At 41.7% G+C, this 18,164-nt stretch overlaps 2 protein-coding genes and 1 long non-coding RNA gene across 3 annotated transcripts; 1 reads left to right on the forward strand and 2 right to left on the reverse strand.

Moving 5' to 3' along the window:
- Positions 1-722: 722 nt before the first annotated feature.
- Positions 723-9,427, reverse strand: rpn2 (ribophorin II). The gene is made up of 17 exons (XM_038697312.1): positions 9,323-9,427; positions 8,787-8,977; positions 8,354-8,449; positions 7,927-8,102; positions 7,733-7,808; positions 7,484-7,618; positions 7,210-7,386; positions 7,000-7,118; positions 5,368-5,473; positions 5,039-5,130; positions 4,829-4,943; positions 4,464-4,658; positions 4,265-4,351; positions 4,085-4,180; positions 3,508-3,583; positions 2,249-2,378; positions 723-1,148 (listed from the first exon to the last, which is right to left on the reverse strand). The coding sequence occupies exons 1-17, from the start codon at positions 9,333-9,335 to the stop codon at positions 1,133-1,135; spliced, it is 1,896 nt and encodes a 631-aa protein (XP_038553240.1). The 5' UTR covers positions 9,336-9,427; the 3' UTR covers positions 723-1,132.
- Positions 9,428-9,868: 441 nt separating this feature from the next.
- On the reverse strand, positions 9,869-17,074 carry mybl2b (v-myb avian myeloblastosis viral oncogene homolog-like 2b). The gene is made up of 15 exons (XM_038697311.1): positions 16,823-17,074; positions 16,271-16,367; positions 16,082-16,153; positions 15,878-15,970; positions 15,562-15,782; positions 15,316-15,448; positions 15,173-15,232; positions 14,791-15,009; positions 13,098-13,370; positions 12,872-13,014; positions 11,827-11,926; positions 11,623-11,733; positions 11,184-11,300; positions 10,973-11,092; positions 9,869-10,856 (listed from the first exon to the last, which is right to left on the reverse strand). Exons 1-15 carry the CDS (start codon positions 16,840-16,842, stop codon positions 10,728-10,730), a joined length of 1,908 nt encoding a protein of 635 aa, XP_038553239.1. The 5' UTR covers positions 16,843-17,074; the 3' UTR covers positions 9,869-10,727.
- Positions 17,075-17,877: 803 nt separating this feature from the next.
- Positions 17,878-18,130, forward strand: LOC119886521. The gene is made up of 2 exons (XR_005441496.1): positions 17,878-17,989; positions 18,075-18,130. It is a non-coding gene; the product is annotated as an uncharacterized LOC119886521 (long non-coding RNA).
- Positions 18,131-18,164: the final 34 nt, after the last annotated feature.

An 18,164-nucleotide genomic window follows, 5' to 3' on the forward strand; every position in this document is an offset into this window, starting at 1 on the left:
TTTCTCTCACTCTCACTTAGTTTTGTGGCACCTGTTTGGCTGGGACCCCTTACAGACCTCTTTCACTGAAGACATTTTGGATTAGTATAGCAGGAAAAGCACAAACATAATTGATAACATTAAAAATAAATAAATAAAATGACTGCATTCCATCTAGCTCGTGGGTCTTGGTACTGTGCATGCTGGCTCACTGCTGAAGGTGGATACACGTGATCAGTAGTTTACAGTGGCTAACATCTGCAGTTTGCTGACTTTATGATTTTTCTGACGCCATTATCCTGTAATTGTCACTGGTGGCCACAGTGGTCATTGTTTGGCATAGTTATGTTTCAGTGACATCACATAATTCTCTGCATTCCTCCACACAACTTCAGTTTCTAAGCAGAGGTCTAAACAGCCAGGATAAGTGTGGGTGTGCAGGGCCTTTAATACTTAAGATCAATCTTGAAAAGCAATGTGCCTGGTTCCAGTTTTTCACTAATAAAGACAAAGAAAATTAGATTCCCCTCAGATTCTTTATTTCCTCCTCTTCATTACAAAACATCAAATGCTCAAATTGCCCATATTTCATTATTAACAAGTTTTCTGGGGGATGCCAACTCTGTATCAAATAGAAGATTACCGCACCTCTGATGCAGCTAACAGGCAAACACATTGGCATAGTTAGTTTTTTTATCAGCTGAAATATGTCGCTTCTGTTACGAAGTGAAATGGACATTGAGTGACAGAGGAATGTACCAAAAAAAAAAAAAAAATGAAAAAAAAAGTAACGCACACATAAGAACCCACAATCCATCAAGAAAACCACAAATAAAAACTCACTTTGAAACCACTGGCATGTTGCACAATAAGAAAACAAATCTCACAGGAAGGTGAAGTGCAATGATCAGTAGCTTTACAGTCCCTCAGCAGGAGTTTCTGTCAGTGAGCGTTTGTCCTCGGAGACGCTGTGACATCTCGATGTCTTCCATTCCAAACACAAACTGCATGTTTAAACTATTGAACGGATTGTTGAAGTGCCACGCCATGTTTAAAGTCTGATTTTAGGCATCGCTGAATGACTCGTTGGAAACAAAAAAAAAAATTAAAAAAAATCTGCTTTGTCGGTTGTCTTCTTTTAATTTTCTTGCCCTTATTTTTTCTCAATTCTGTGGAAGAGAGGGGGGGGGGAAAGAGCAAACATTAGTTTGACAAAACACGAAAGGAATGAAAACCTTTGTGGCTCTTCGACAAGTCACGTTAAGGGTCGATCATGCATTTTAATGTGCAAGGACGCGGAGAGATTCTCATGACAAATTTCTAAGATCTGGACGATGCCTCACATGGCCCACGAACACAAAACATGTCACTCAAATGTAACGGCACAACCAGGACCATGGGTGTTACACCACAGTGGAGGAATTATCAAAATGCTGGTATGGCTATGGTTGTAATGACCATGGTGGGATGAATGAGAGGCAAACCAGGGGGAGGGGCGGCAAGTACAGGTGAACACTCGGAGTTAGAATGAGTGAGCACCACACAGCCATGCACACTGCAAGCCATTATGGGAATGCACTGTGGATGTGGTCTATGAGGATGCCCTTACTTCAGCCTGGAAGCACGGCCGACTCATTTGTTACAAATGGGGGTTTTATCGTAGACTTCTGTACTTTGCCAACCTACTACTTTGCTCTGCTGCAATCCTGAAAAAGGAGTAAGAGAGAGCGAAGTGTGGATAGAGTGGTTAAAGAGATACAAGTCACCAGCTGCAAGACAGAAACTGGCAGGAAAGACAGGAAAATGTCCGCACTGGGAAAATTACATTTGTGAAATCATTAATTGAAATTGCTTAAAATGGTTGAATTGGCTGTTGTAAGAGCAAGAAGTGAAAGTGAACAATTACAGTGACGTCAGTGACACGCGCTACAAACTGCTCGCTCTGGGCCTTTGAGGGCACTACATATTGATGGTGAAGAAATTGCCCACTTAGATCATCACTCTTGCAGATCTTGCTGCCACACTTCTCTCCTGGTCCAAGTAGACACGAGCACTCCTCCTGGCAGAGAGCTGATGAACTGAATTCTGCCTCTGGAGACCAACTGAGGAGCTACAGACCTGGAATAGGCACTTTTCCTCAGATTTAAGGCTAAGAACTACCAAGAGGCCTCAAAGCACACATGTCCTCGTTGTCTGAAAGACAAAAGCTTTCTCTCTAAGATTAAGGACTCTAGGGACCATATGTGCCAGGCACCATCAGGAGACGTACCTCTTCACTGCTTTCTGGGCCAGCATGCGGTTCCCAGCGAGGAAAGTTACACCACCGATAATCGCCAGGTACTTCAGAGTCTGGAACATGTCCAGATGGGTCCAGTAAACATACATGAGGCCCAGCATGGCTGAAATGAAACAACCGAGTAGGGTTTAACATTTAGATCCAAACAAAAAAATTTTTTATACACTATCAAGATACAATTTAATATAGCTGTATGTCAGTGGTTTACCCAAGTGGGTTGGGTGCTTGTAGGACGGACCATGGGTGCAGCCAGATTTATTTATTTTAAAAATCGTACATTTAATAATGTGTCAACCCATATTAAAAAACATTTTCATTAATACACTTCCACATTGCTTTTTTGACACTTTAAATCATATGCACATTTAAGATAGATGCGATATACAAACTGTGAAAGCACTATATTTAAAAACCCTTTAAAATATGCAGTTATACCACAGCTAAAAACGGTGACAAACTTGCTGGCTGCCACAGTAACGTAACAGGCTTTTTGGCACTCGAGTTTTCTAGGTACACAACAGTTGGCAGTAACAACTATCAGGGAAGACAGCAAATACATCAAAGTCCTTGGGCAAGATGTGAATGTTTAGTTCCTGTGTGTGAACGGGGTGAATGTTACTTTGAGCTAGGAAAAGCGCTAAGTACAGTATCATTTACAAGGGAATTAATACAGATTCAATTTATTACATGAAAAAAAAAAACACCATGAATGTTTGAAAAGTGTGGGAACCACTGCAGTTCGTTCTGTCTGCTACAGAAACAAACGATAAAAAGTGCAACGACAGCAAGTTCTTTGCTAATCTAAACACAGAGGCTTTTGGACTTTTAATGCACACATAAGACACAAACTATTTAAAATCAGAGGTGCTTTGGTGGAAGGTGAGGGTAAACAACTGTGTGTTTCCATCCAATCCAGATAATTTTTGCATATAGAAACCTGACTGGAAAAGCCAATTTTCCAGAGACTTGGTTAAAAAGCTTGCTAAAATTAGACCTCGGATCTTTTGAACTTGGCAGAGTTGTGGGTGGCGTTAGGGGGATATTTTATATTCTGAATTTGTGTGGAATTTCATGAATAATGCATCGCTGAAATTAATTATGATAATGTGTCACACACGTCCATTACTGCAATTCACTCATCACCTTGAACAATAGCAGATGAATAGTAGACGAAGAGGCTGTAAAACAATCACACCTGTGACAAACATTTCATTTCAAAGACTGGGACTCACCTGCGTGTCCTACATGGAACAGAATGCAGCTGGGAGAGAAGCTGAAGTTGGAAATGTTGGCTCCGAGCTTAAACCACTAGACGAGAAGGGGAATAAAAGACAATGTGATATTCATCCCCTGCAAGAGCTGCAAACAAAAGGGCTAAAAAACTGTTTACCACCTAACACACAATGAACTGATCCATTGCAACAATACCTATTACTCAGCCCTGCAAATGCCGGGGAGGGGGGGGGGGAGACACCATTGCTTTTGTGATTTCAAATTAAAACAAGCATTATATTCATGCAGTATTGGAGCCTCATTCACTGTGTACGAAGGCTTCCTACTGAAGAGCTTTTCTGGGAAATAAAAAAAGATGGACCACTGTGCATACAACAGCAACAAAGCTGAACGTTCCATTAAAAAAAAAGCGTTTGATTAATAAATGCAAGTATCTTAGTTTTAGGTATGCCTTTAAATACGATTAATAGTCTCTACCTAATTTGCATACACTAGTTGTTCCACAGTTAAGCTAATGGCAAAAAATAAAAACATGAGTGGAGCAGGAAACATTTTGCACAAAGTTGGCAATATTACCAGGATGAGCAGAAGCAGGAAGGGAGACAGGATGAGTGCAGTGAAGGTGTTGGAAACCACTGTGGGAGGCTTCTTCTCTGGTTCCCTGAATAAGTGCTGAAGAGAAAAGAGGAGACTTTAAACTGCTGGATTGATAGCTACTGCATGCTGCTTGATTTCCCACGCAGTAAATGTGATTACCTGGATCTCTGGTTTGGGTACGTAAAGAGTCTTGGGCTGAATGGTAGCTGGGGCCTCCTCATCCACAAACTTCAGAACAACATCAGCCTTTAAAAAAAAAAAAAAAAAGTACAACAGTTCAATATTAACTTCTCATTGGCTGAGCACTTCATCAGTAAATAATCCTCATTACCAACACCGGGGCTGAACGGACACTCACCACATTCCACAAGATGGGGTTCTCCAAGGTAGCATCCCCAACGATGAGGTAGAGGGAATAGGTACCAGAGATGGAGTCAAACTCTGATTTCCGCTCTGCTGTGTCCAGCTCAAACTTGTACAGATTTTTGCTGTCGGGTTCTGCCACAAACACAACCTCTTGGCCAGTTTTCTGATTGTGCAGCCGGACAAAAGTCTGCGACAGAGAAAATAAATTGGTCTTAATCTTAAACGAGACTGAGAGGTCAATTTTTCCTGGTGGTTTCCATGTGGTTGGATGATTGTTTCGGCCAACCACATGTGTAATAGAACGGTAGTATGGCTCTTTCTGCTGACGGCTGTTCATGTCCTATTCTCATTATATACCTGGTGAGGGATAAGCTCCACTCCAGTGTTGACGTCAACCAGCTGGAAGGACATAGCAAAGTTTTGGTGGCTGTCTGCCATGAAGGAGCTCTTTGCTTTCGAAGGATAGTCCACCCTGAGTCATTCAGAGAGAAAAAACATTAAGTACTCTATTCTCATGCAACTGAGGGTCAGAGAAAAGGGCTTCACTTATCAAACTTGTCCGCTTACCTGGTGGTCTTTGTGCCGATGCTCTGGTCCTTATCCACCACAGAGAGGTCCATGTTTGTGACGGCCACCTCGGTGGACACCTTTACTTTAAGCTACGGGTGGAGTCACAACACAAAGTTACATTAAATAAGAGCATGACGGTACAAAATTCAAAACAAAGAGAGACAACACTTATCGAGTACAGATTGAGTGCCTTTGACTCAACAACAGCGCATTTTCATTTGCATCAATTTCTCCACAAAGGCAATGAAAGGCAAAAACACTTGAACAGCATGACGACATGCATGAAAATGACCACGTAACCAGTGAACCACTGACCGCCACCTCACCTCAACGTGATTGGCTACCAGCCGGCTATCCCCTTTCACTGCAATGGTGAACTGGTAATATCCGCTGGCAGGCTGGCTGGACATGAAGTTCAGTTCAAAGACACCACTGAAAAGAAGGAAAAATGAATAATACAGTGCAATACTGATGAAAAAAATGTTTCACAAAACACCTTGAAACTGAGTGACAGGTAAAGTATGAACATCTTGTAAAAAAACGGAAAAATACTTAGTTAAACATAATCTACACTCAAAGAGATAAACAATTACATTTGCTATGTTATTTGCATGATCATTCAAACTGCATTCCTATAAACACTAGGAACATTTTGGCAGAAGATAAATCGATGAAGCCTCCATGCACATCAAAGGTAGTCACACCTTATATATGCTTTTTTTATACATGCAATTTTCTGATGGTAAAGTCTAAACTAAATTTATTGTACTTAGTTCCGAACAGATTCATTATCTAAAGATTTAGTTACTCTGGATGGCATCGCCCTGGCCTCGAGCACCACCGTGAGGAATCTCAGGGTCATCTTTGATCAGGACGTCTCCCACACTAAACACAATACTTCAAGGACGCCTTTTTTCACCCATGTAATATTGCGAAAATCAGGCATATCTTGTCTCAAAAATGAAGCGGAAAGACTAGTCACATTTGTTACTTCTAGGCTGGATTAGTGCAATTCCTTATTATCAGGCGGTTGAAGTCGCACGAACCAGGAAAATAAATCATATTTCTACTGTTTTAGCTTCTCTGCATTGGCTCTCTGTAAAATCCAGAAGGCGGCATCCTTCTGCTCACCTAAAAAGCTCTTAATGGTCAGGCACCATCTTATCTTAAAGAGCTCATAGTACCTTACTACCCCACCAGAGCACTGCGCTCCCAGAATGCAGGGTTACTTGTGGTTCCTAGAGTCTCCAAAAGTAGACTAGGAGCCAGAGCGTTCAGCTATCAAGCTCCTCTCCTGTGGAACCAGGTTCCAGTTTGGGTTCAGGAGGCAGACACCATCTCCACATTTAAGAGTAGGCTTAAGACTTTCCTCTTTGATAAAGCTTATAGTTAGGGCTGGCTCAGGTAGTCCTGAACCATCCCTTAGTTATGCTGCTATAGGCCTAGAGTGCCAGGAGACTTCCCATGATGCACTGATCGTCTCTCTCCTCCTCTACCGCTCTCTCTATATGCATTCTTATCATATTAATGCAAGTTACTAACACAACTTCTTCCCTCTCCTGTAGTTTTTGCTGTCTCATCTCTCTCCTTTCTCCTCCTGTCGCTTTCGGCAGGCGTTACTGCCTCTGGAGTTGGGAACTCCAGATCTGTGGTGGCAGGCTGCCTTTTAATTAATATTATTACCACTACCATGACTATTATTTTAAAGTGGGATAGGGGACGTTGGAGAACTAGCAAGAGCCAGCTAGATTTTTCAAGTATCCATCTGATAAAAGTCACCCCCCCCCCTTTCAGGCTAATGATTTATCAGATCGTAGTTGATCCGTGATCGGTATGCGCTGAGCAATGAGGTCATGATGAGAGTATATTTCTTCCAGCTTTCGAGATCATTTTAAAGCAGTGGGGAACATGGTTGATTATAACGTAAAGCTAACACTAATCTGTCTAATGCTACATACTCATTAAGTGTGAAAGGTGCTTGGCTGAGTATGATGCTCTTGGAGGCCACAGCGTATGCAGATTCTACCAGCACGTTGGCTGAGGCCAGAGGTTGAGACATGACATCAGTAACAAGGAGCTGTGAAACAGACAGAGAAACAGTGTTAGTACAAAATGTGATTAAAAAGCACGCAGAGGACTGCAGTCAGGTTGAGATGCGATATCTTTACCTGCAGGGTTGGCTGGCTGTGGGACACTGTGGCTGGGCCCTGAGCACTGACGATGACAGGCACATGGAAGCGGTTGTTGGAGAGAGCGGCGGCAGCACATGCCACACTGAAGGCCTCAGCCAGAGATTCCCAGGATTTCTTGCTGAAGATAGAGTTCACCAGCTGGATGACCTGGTCCTGAGGGGAGAACGCCTCTTCTATCAGTTTCAGAGAGAAAAACACATACAGAGAAAAGCCAAAACCTGAAATAAAACCCGAAACACAGAAGTCATACCTCCTTCAGGGGGGGCTCCATGTCCACGTGATCTGACAGGGAATAAGCAGCGGTCACAAACATGGCAGTTGCCTCAAGCCCCTCTTCAAACTGGAGGTAGATGCCACCGAGATCATCCAAACGAGCTGTCAGATCCTGAGAGGAAAAAAGCAAAACACGTGTTAAAAAAATAAAATCACTCCATCAGTAAGACTCCAATGTGTCTCGGTGGTGACACAGCACCACCTGGTGGAAGCTTAAAGAGCTCACCTCAATTTCTTCCAGTATTCCTCCAAGTTCTGCCTGCTGGGACAGGCGAGCTGCTGTCTGCAGCGCCAAAGTGATACTGTAGAGAACATACATTTGATGTTCATTAAATTGTTTAAATTATCTTGCTCATGGACACTGCAGGACCATCCACAGAGAATGGCCGACCTCCAGACTACCCCCCAACTAACACTTACGCCATAACATTGTCCTCCTTGTTGATGCGAGCTGTCAAGGCCCCTACAACTTCCTGGGAAGCCAGAGGAAGCCCCAGAGAGCTGAGTGCACCCACGGCCCGATGAATCTGAGTCATGGTCGAATCTTCGCTAACGGCCGCCAGGAGGATGTCACGGGTTTCATTGGACACAGGGATCTACGAAGTGAACAGTTTGGCACATAGGGGTTCTTATTACAGTGCAGTATTGTCCATTAGCCATGTCACTGTTCAGGTGAAACTAGTTTCCTTATATATTTATTCTACTATCATAGCGATCATATGAATGATTGTTATAACATCTTAACCATGAAGCAATTATGTGGCGTTCTACACATTTATCTACTCTAAATACAAAGAACATCAGTGGGTCAGATAAGGAGGCCAAGGCAATAACAATATTGTCATACTTCACATCCTGAAATGGCTTGACTGGTCTCAGCAGCAAAGAAGAGAGAGTCAACGCTGGTTGGATCAAGCTGGGATTTGAGGAACTGGCACACTTCCTACAAACAAAAGCACATTTTTAAGCGAGGATCAACCTTTCACTTCATATACTGTATATTATTCATTACATTTACTCATTCATTTATCTGACGCTTTTATCCAAAGCGACTTACAATTGCTATACATGTCAGAGGTCGCACGCCTCTGGAGCAACTAGGGGTTAAGTGTCTTGCTCAGGGACACAATGGTGGATGTCTCACAGTGGAAATCGAACCCAGGTCTCCCACACCAAATGCAAGCATCTTATCTATGCGCCATCACCACATCAGATAACTTGACACGAATAATCCGTCTCAGATATATATTATTAGCCGCATAATTGAGGGATTTTCTTACTTTGGGATCTGGAACAGTTCCTCCAAGCTTGGTCAGGCCAACAACAGAGTAGTATGCGGACTCCAGGTCGGTGAATTGTTGGGTCAGGAGGTTCTGCAATCGGGCCACATCAGCTAGGGAGAGGTAGTGCGCCGGTGTGAGCGCCTGAGCTCCGGAGAGAGCTAGGCTGAGGAGGAGCACACCGAACAGACCTGCGGACACGGAGCGGGGTTAACCTGGCTGCTCGAAATGCGTATTTACGCATTACCACCGAGGAGAGGAAATAATATTACATACTGATCCTTCACTATCTCTCGTGACGCTATGTATTCATTCATTGAGATAACGCTCGTCGTTCACTGCAGGTTTAGCTACGAGGCGAGCTAACTTAGCTATTAGGAAGCAACACACTGCATGCACCGTGTACTAGTTTTTGCACTACTTACAGAACTGGAAATTCCACATTAGCGTACAAAACGTACTACAGCGTACACAAATAACACGAAGAACATACATATCTAACGTTACATGTAACATTTCTGAAGTAATTCACTTACTAGACCGGTCCATGTCTTGCAGTCTAATGCAGCGTCACCAAAACCGACTATTGCTTCCGGTATCTCAGAGAGCGAGCTGTCACCACAGGTATAACATCCGGTTGTACAGTAGACATTTCAAAATAAAGGCCAACCACGACTCGACACATCCAGGCTATTATGTCCATTACAATTGTATACCCGATTTATTGCCTCATGTTAATTAGTAGGCATGTTTTATTTGATCATTTGATAAAATACAATTATAAAACACAATCTTCTACATGAGGGATTTTCTTGTCCTTTGACAGTACAGAAAAAGCAGGCGATGGATGATCAAAGCCTGAGACAACATCTACCATTTACTAAAATGGTGTGACAGAGTGCACTAACTCTCAGTCACCTGGGTTGAGCACATGTCATTTAGCTCAGCTGTTTTAATCAGGAATCCAGCTGAACAGAACCTGTTTTAAAACCACAACTATTCACATTTTAAATGACACGTTTACATTAGATATGCAGTGCAACTCTCGCTTTGTGTAGCGGCAAAATCAGGAGAAAGATGTGTATTAGACATATTTGTATTTTAATACATTTCTTTGAACAAATTTTTGTAAGATAAAGTAAAAACCTACACTAAATATTTACAAACAGTGCCAAACAACACAATTTCCTTGCCACCTGTACCTCCATTACATTTCAACTTACTTGCCTACTACATAAACAAAGTGTATTCATCACTTTGCTGGATCTCAAATTGTACCAAGCCACCTCTACAGAATACACAATTCAATTTCTGTCTACTATTCCTGGTGTGAGGTCCTCACTTTTAATGAGTATTGAAACGTATATAATAAATTTAGACACATGCACAAACAGATCTTACAACAAGACAATACACACATAACATTTTCAACATGGATCATCTCTAAATGCATTACTGATCAACCCGTCTGAATGTACTCCATATTCAAGTTATGCAACAGAACTCTACATACTGAGTGTTTGTACGCTTCACAACTTTTAAAAAAACTGTTTAATTACAGGCACATTATGCATTGTAAAACCATGTCTTTTCAGTGATAGCAAAACGGTATATAGCAGTGATTTTTCAATTCTACATTCATTGTTCTTTTCAAACACGTTTAAGTGGATTCTGAAGTGGGATTTACTTCCTCCCCACCAAGCTTTGCACTACACAATTGGAGTGACACTAAATCTAAAGGTACCCTTCTCTCTCAAATTATTGAAAGGACTGTATACTGTCAGTGTTTTGATAATATATATATATTTTTTTTTTTTCCAAAAACTGTACTAAACCTTCACATTACATGGTCTTTTCTCCATCTCAAATTACAACAGCAGAACGTAAGGGGGCAAAAACGGCAACATTAAGTTGTGTATGTGTAACAAGATGAGAGCTGTCTCAGGACAGAATCAGAGCCCGGCTGGGAGCGTAGGACTTTAGTGAGCGAAGGTAGCGTCGGGCTTTCTCAGTCATTATGAGCTGGTCTTTAGTTTGTCCACAAACAACGGTTTCCCATTCTTTTGACATCTGAAGAGAGAGGGAAAAACCCATCACAAATTAAATCAAAGCAGAAAAGCAGTCATAAAATACTTGATCCATTGATGTGAATATTCTTTCCTTTCAAGGTTAAAGATGGAACTTACTGGAACTGGGGGCACGGTGCTGGGAAATATGGCACTGTCACTAGGTCCCATCAGGAAGCCCTGGTCCAAAATACTTTCATGCCGCTTACTGTAAAATGACGAGGAGTTGAGAGGTTCTTCCTGTGGCCGAAAGAGGAGGACAAAAATAATTAGCATGCAGCAAATCTACAGACAGGCTATTAAGACATTTCTACACATTTTTTTTTTTTACCTTGATGCTGTTTTTGGCTTCAGTTTTGAGGGATGTGCGTTTGGATGTGGGCATCACCTGGCAGTCCATGACATCCAGGGCCAATGATTTCCTCACCTTCTTCATAGGAGGCCGATGCTGCGAATAACAAACAGAGACCTGTGTAAATAGCTTCTGTGGAGCTGCCTGCTGACCAAGTGTTATAACCTTTTCTCTTATTGAGGATGTCCACCCACCGCTTTCTAAAGTCATTCAACATTTTACCTGCAATCTCTATATTCTCAAAAACATCTATTCCTTGTCCATTTGGCCCTTTGAACTGAAAACATTTTGGCCTTGTGTTTTATGTATTCTTGGATCATACAGAAATGTTTCATCCAGTACTAATGTGTGTACATGTTATTGTTTACCTTTCTTACTCTCTAAGGATTAAAAATGATTAAAGTTGACTCATAGTTACCATGGTTTTACGTCGCTGCTCAGGCGGAGTCGAGCGTACAACAACCAAATCGATCCCACCGTCTCTTAGGATGACCTCGTTTATGTCGTCTTCAAGGTTCGGAGTCTGAGGCTAAGATTGCACAGCAGAAAAACAGCGTTAATGCAGTGTTGATAAAACCAAAACTGAAGTTCTTGCCTTTCACTGACAGTCACAGAGACTCACCAGTGGCCGCAGAGTACCATACTTCTCCATGGCGTTTTTAAACGGCGTTGGTGTTCGTGGGGTCGTACAGAGCTCGGACTTGTGGTTGGGTGTAACAAATCTATGTGAAAACAAAATGTGAACACTGAGACCCAAAATCAAATTCAAATCAGAGTCCCTTGTAGAATTTTATTTCACATTTGCAAGTAAATATAAAATAACTACAACTGATTATTTCTCTAGGGAAGGAGCACCTCGTCCCTGGTCCACTCGAGGTCATGCAGTGTGGAGTAAGGCTGCTCCATTATAGCAAAAATCATATTCACGGTTATTTTGGTCAATATTGACATTGCAATTATTTAAAATGATTACTCAGTGACTTGGGAAATTGTCATCCAATTGAACTTTTAAAATTGACTGACTCATTCATTTTGAATTATTATATATGCATTACACCAAAATCCCAAATAGCACATGAAATTAGAAATAGCAAACCAACGATATTAACTTTAAACAGCGCAAGAAGAGCAGGTGAACTACTCGAGGTGACGACAACTCTTTACATTATGCTGAAATTCAACCATGGATATTTTAAAAGCATGGACAAGGAAAAGCAACACTGAACACACCTGGTTTAATATCAATAATATGTTATTTCTATGAGTAGAGGAAATGTCCACTGGCTGCTAGGCTCATTTCTGCAGTGGGATTTACAAGACAAAATGTGTGTCAGCACGCGGTATCACAATAATCCTTTCATCTTGATTGACTTTTTATTTATTTTTTATAAAATTGTAATTGAGATTAAAGTTTGATTAATTGCACAGCCCTAGTGGAGAGTGATGAGTCTTTTCTCTCACAAACTATATCTGACTAAATACAGACACAGAAAACAGCCAAACCTTTCGTTTTAAATGTTAATTGGCTGCAGCAAACGAGGATCCTACTGTCATTATGCCGCCATTGCTCTTCGCTAATAGAAAAATAGTTGGGGGAGAAAGGAGATTTGATGAGAGCGAGCTTGATGAATGGAGCCAACTGAAAAATGAACCGCTAGACCACTCACGCTGAGTTTTCCTTCTGAATGAGGGGGGTCTTGTCACGCTGCAGCGGTGTAGTAACGAGCGCTTTCTGGCTGCACACTGGCGTGGATGTGAGGGAAGGGTTCTCCAGGTCATGGGTGTCCTGCTTTGTCCACATGTTGAGGAACTGGAACAACACGTGTTAGTGGACTATCTCATAGGAAATTATGATCAGAACCAACATCAGAGCTACAGCATTATTTAACTTACTTGAGATGGAGAAAAGGGCAAGATTTTCACTGGCGTGCTTTTGGGAGTCATGGATTTACTGGCATCAGGAGACAAGGCGATGCGTCTCCGACTCCGGCGATTTAGTATGGTGGGGGGCGTGATACCTCCAGGGGAGATGGGGATGAGCTCCCCCTTGTTGCCTTTGCTCAACTCCTGCAAGGCGCTGCCCTCCAGACGAAACTGGTGGCGCTCTGGGCTCGGACTATCGTCAGGCAGGTCAAAGGCTGCAAGGTTGCACCAACCATCGAGGTCCTGGTAGCACAAGAGTCATAGTACTTGTTGGTTGGACATCTGCTCTGATATATCACAATCAAACAATCACGATGCCGGCTCAACACTGAGTTGTCCGTCCGCCATCGCCGGTGGACGATGGCATCGTCTATCGGTCCAACCCTAGTGCAGGAAGTTCTGAACATGAGCAGAACGTTTGCTAAAAGAGTGAGGGAGAAAGTCCAGGAGTTTATAAATAAATTTTTAGAAAAAGTCTCATTAAGGTGAAAAAGTGCAACTGTCACATTTAAAGAGGTTACTTCCCCAAACAAGACACTAAAAAGGGGTGAAGACTAAATCATGCCTGCATGTGTGCTGACTCAGCAGGGATGATATTACATGAAAATAATTGATCAGCAGGAGAAACAGATCTGAAAGCAGCACAGAATGACAGAGCTGCACTGCATTAGATTATTTTATATTTTGAATTTTGTGTTTCCCTTCACATAAATAAAAATGTTTCCACCATAAGTTGTTGCAGAAAAGGCATAAAGTGGCGCAAAAGAAATCATCAGAATGCAGGAAATTAAGTGTTTAATGGTCAAAACTTTCATATAATTTGGCACTGAAGATTTCTTAAAAATAGTGTTAAACTCTCTCATCTTGATCTCATGAACCCAGTATCATGTCTCGTCTCTGAGCTCAAAGCGTCACTTTGTGTTGAAAAGCGGTGGGGACACAGATTAGGGGTGTAATGAAACACTGGCGTGACAAGACATGAAGATGCACAAGAACACTATTTTGAAGAAATACGAAATATGTGAATTATGCAAATATATGCATTCTAGGGACATTTTCTTCTCCATATTACAGTGGAAATGTCTTTTTTTATATAAATGGAAGTAGCAGGTGACAATTCATAATAAAATATATAAGGAAATATAATGCAGTAATTAGCAGCTTGGTTTTTCCTTTTAGCTTAAGTTACTTTTTTTGGACAATGCACCTTTCTTTCTTCTATATTTAAATTGTATTCCATGTTTTTTAATTGTATAAATAAACTTTCCGCAAAGCATTTTGATTTGTTAGTTAATATTTCTTGGTGCAAGCAAATTTTCGGCTTTCAAAAAGTGATGAGGACAAAATCAGCCATTTCAAAATGTGGTGGGGACATGTGACACCTATGGTTAAGTGTATTGTCACACCCCTAATATAAAGAAAAAAAGAAAAGAAAATATAAGGCTTTACAGTTAACTTAATAAAACATAAAATAGTTCATGATCACTAGTAATAAGTAGCTCACATATGGTTTATAAAGGTACAATGATATATGACCAAAAATGTATCCTTATAATCACGTTTTCTTTTCAACAGCACTATTTGTTATTGGCAGAAAAAAAAGCAGGATTGATATTTAAATAACATGCTCTGTGGTGTGTGGTTGGTTATTGGGGACACCTACCCCATCCACCATATCCAGCACTTCCTTCAGGGCTGGCCCGGTAGGTGAGAGAAAGCCGGAGCTGTCCACCACCCAGCTGGAACAGTTCATTTCTCCTGTGGCGTCTGCGTCCGTCCTGGGGCTTAAACTGTCTTTTGGAGAGGCCCCGGCCTTTGATGGCCCCGGAGCAGCAGGGCATTCAAAGACCTCAGCTTTAACAGAGACAGGCGCTTCCTTCAACTGGCGGGAAAAAGTAGACATCTGGGACATTACTAACATTTAAAGACGTGATTACTGTTGTGTTACACAAAGATCCTTTCCGTCCGCTGACAGATTAAATGATTTAAAGCCACACTGCACTTAAATGTTGACATTTTACAAATCAAAGCGATTGCTCACTTACGGAAGAATTTGTTTTCTGCTCTGGGTCCTTGTCTGCACCATCTTGTGAAGAACTGGGCATCTATGTAATCAGAAAACAGAATTTTCAGTACAGTTCAATACTGCATCCATCTTAGAGGAGAGCATTATAGAAAGATAGCGCACCTGCTCATCCTTATTAACACAGGCCAACAACTCTTCAAGTTCATTCGGCCTCAAGACCTCCCCAGCATAGAAGCCCATTTCTAACTTGCGTTTGATAGTCGAGTTCCAGTGGTTCTTCACTGCATTATCTGTCCTGTGAATAAATATTGTAACATGAGTCCTTCGGAGAAGGAAAGGGTTTATTTCTGCACACAAAGCCATATCAGCCATTTCAGACTGACCACAGCACTGATAGAGTGTATTTACCTTCCAGGGAGCAGCTTGGCGATCTCAGCCCAGCGGTTTCCAAGCAGGCAGTGAGCCTTGTAGATAATGAGGTCCTCCTCGGCAGTCCAGGATGACTTCTTCACATTAGGATTGAGGTGGTTGTGCCAGCGCTCTCTACACTGCTTCCCTAGTCTGCCCTTCAGATGCTTGGCAACCATCGCCCACTGTTTGTTGCCGTAGAGATTCACAAGCTCAATAACCTGAGGAATGAGGGGCACGCATCTGAATAAGAACTCACTCTGACTCATCACGCTGTTCATTAAACCCCTGCACTGCTAGCTAACAAGACACCTACCTTCTCATCCTCCTCTTTGGTCCAAGGACCTTTAATCAATTCTGGATCCAAGACCTTGAACCAACGGTGCTGACACTGGTGTTCAGTGTGACTCTAAGTAAAACAAAACAGGCATAATAAGATTTTAAACACTGAATGAGATTTTTATTGACATAAAATGGTCAAAGAGCCTAGTATAACCAACAAAATGTTAATCAAACTCACTGGTATTAAACTGGCGATATATTTCCAGTCGCTTGGTCCCAGTTTTTGAACCAATGCCTTCAGCTTGTCATCCTATAAACATAAAGAAAAAAAGCATGTTGATGTTCCCTCTTCTACAGAGCTGTTATTTACTTTGACAGGTTCAGAAGTCAGTGAGAGAACATGCAAACGACAAGTCATGACAATCACCTCTTCTTGAGTCCATTTCACCTTCACTTTCCCACCGTCTCTCTGTTCTGACACATCAGAGTCCGTGTCTTGATGCATGGCCTCCTCTCCATCCTCACTGAGAAACAAACAGCTGTGATGAGCAGGAATACAGCTGACAGTGAACGCAGAAACTTGCCACTGACCCGCCCTTGTGGTGTGGTGGGGCGAGGAGAACTTGATTGTCAGGCTGCGATTTAGCACAGTGTAACTCTTTTTTTGGTAAAAGGCCGCTTCACTGGCAGACAGATTTATTTGATCGCTGCGAGCCAATAGAAATAACGTCGGCTGTTAAATTCAATATTGAAACGCGTTTAACTTTATCGTGATTCTCCGGAAAAGGGCGGCCCAGACGAGTCCGTGAAGTAATCACAAGTTACAAGATTAGGTCATAAAGCAATCCTTTTACCTTAGCTAACTGAATGTCATTTTAAACTGTCACATTTGTAGCAACGTTAACTCCAGTCTGTGACAAAATAAGTATCGCTATCGCTGCTGTTAATTCCACTCAGATAACAAAGATCAACATCTTACCCGCGCGGCCACCAAGACATTTCCCTCTGTTTCTGTTGTTTACGGGCAGACGGTGATTTGTCCTCCTCCCTTTGCACGTCATGTGCATGTGTATCTGGTGTTTTCTCGTCGTATTCCGCGTGTGTATTATTTTTAGGAAGGGACCTGTGGCGGTGGAGGCTCGGTGCTGTTGGGTTGAACAGTTTGGTTGCAGCTTGTAACCAGCTGGAGCGATGCGCCAGGGTTGTCCGCGCTCCTGGATTTCTATCTCGCGCCCTTCTCGATCGTAGAAACCGGATAGTGACGTAGCTGCGCGTTAGATATGCGCCTGGGATCGAGCAGTCGGCTGAACAACTTCCGGTAGGGGCTTCAAAATAAGTGCTTGTCGTAAGTCTGCGGTCCAAATCTAACAAAAATGTTCTAATACCAAACCGCGTTATGTTCCTAGACTGTATGGCTATCATTTTAAAATACAGTGACAAACTAAATCGTCTATATTCTCTCCCCTTTAATTATCATGTAAAAATGCGGTAAATTCAAAATATTTTGTGGCAAAATAATTAAAAGCGCAAAAACAAAACAACAATTATAATAGTGTAATGGTTTAAAACTATTAACCTCAGTCTCCCATATATTAAGATGGTTTTTTAGAGGTGATCAAACTACCAAAAAAATGTACTGGCAATCACCTAAGTCAATTATTAATCAAAAATATTACATTTCTCTGATTCCAGCTTCTAAAATGTTAAGATTTGCTGCTCTTCTATGTCATTAGTTTCGGCCTTGTGATGGGTATTTTTGACGATTTTATTATATCTATAAACATTAAATGATTCACTGGAATAAAAAATCTCAATACATCGATAATGTAAATTATGCCGGAGCCCCAGTTTATTTTTGTCGACAAGGAGGTGCTCAGAAATAACAAGTAACAACAAAAATGATTAAAAAGACATATACACATGATAGAAATAACATTTACATTTTTAATAAACATATATAAAAAACAGAAAGTGATCATGACTGAAATGTCTCTCAGGCTGTATACTCCCCCACCTATGCCAGACTGATGACCTGTTCAGGCTACAGCTGGGTCAATTAACAGCTTCAAGAGTTTAAAACCCACCTGGAGCTCAGTTGACACTCATTGGCCCAAGGAAACAATGGAGAAATCGTTTGTTGTTAAAGGTAATTAAACTGATTTACGCTCAAGCTTGTTATATTTATTGAAGTCTGATCAGTTTATGTGATTGTGTCACATTTTATCTCCTAGATATGAAAAGCTTTGAGTGTTCCTCTCCATCGGAGCTTGACAGGAAGTTTTTGGTGGAAAACAGTTTGCTGTCTGCTGTTTTGTCACCAG

Source organism: Micropterus salmoides, unplaced genomic scaffold (genome assembly GCF_014851395.1).
Source record: "Micropterus salmoides isolate LMB-PRFRI ecotype aquatic unplaced genomic scaffold, ASM1485139v1 Ms_hic_scaffold_4, whole genome shotgun sequence".
Lineage (NCBI taxonomy): Eukaryota > Metazoa > Chordata > Actinopteri > Centrarchiformes > Centrarchidae > Micropterus > Micropterus salmoides.

Excerpts from the sequence above, each read along its gene's own strand:
- rpn2 (XM_038697312.1), bottom strand. Across the intron at positions 5,474-6,999 it reads GCACCTTTCACACTTAATGA|TGGTGTCTTTGAACTGAACT; the intron begins GTATGTAGCATT and ends CCTTCTTTTCAG. Across the intron at positions 4,352-4,463 it reads ACCCCATCTTGTGGAATGTG|GCTGATGTTGTTCTGAAGTT; the intron begins GTGAGTGTCCGT and ends TTTTTTTTAAAG.
- mybl2b (XM_038697311.1), bottom strand. The coding sequence starts at position 16,842 with ATGTCTTGGTGGCCGCGCGG. Across the intron at positions 15,783-15,877 it reads CCAAAGAGGAGGATGAGAAG|GTTATTGAGCTTGTGAATCT; the intron begins GTAGGTGTCTTG and ends CTCATTCCTCAG. Across the intron at positions 11,927-12,871 it reads ATTCAGAAGGAAAACTCAGC|ATTTGTTACACCCAACCACA; the intron begins GTGAGTGGTCTA and ends GTTTTCACATAG.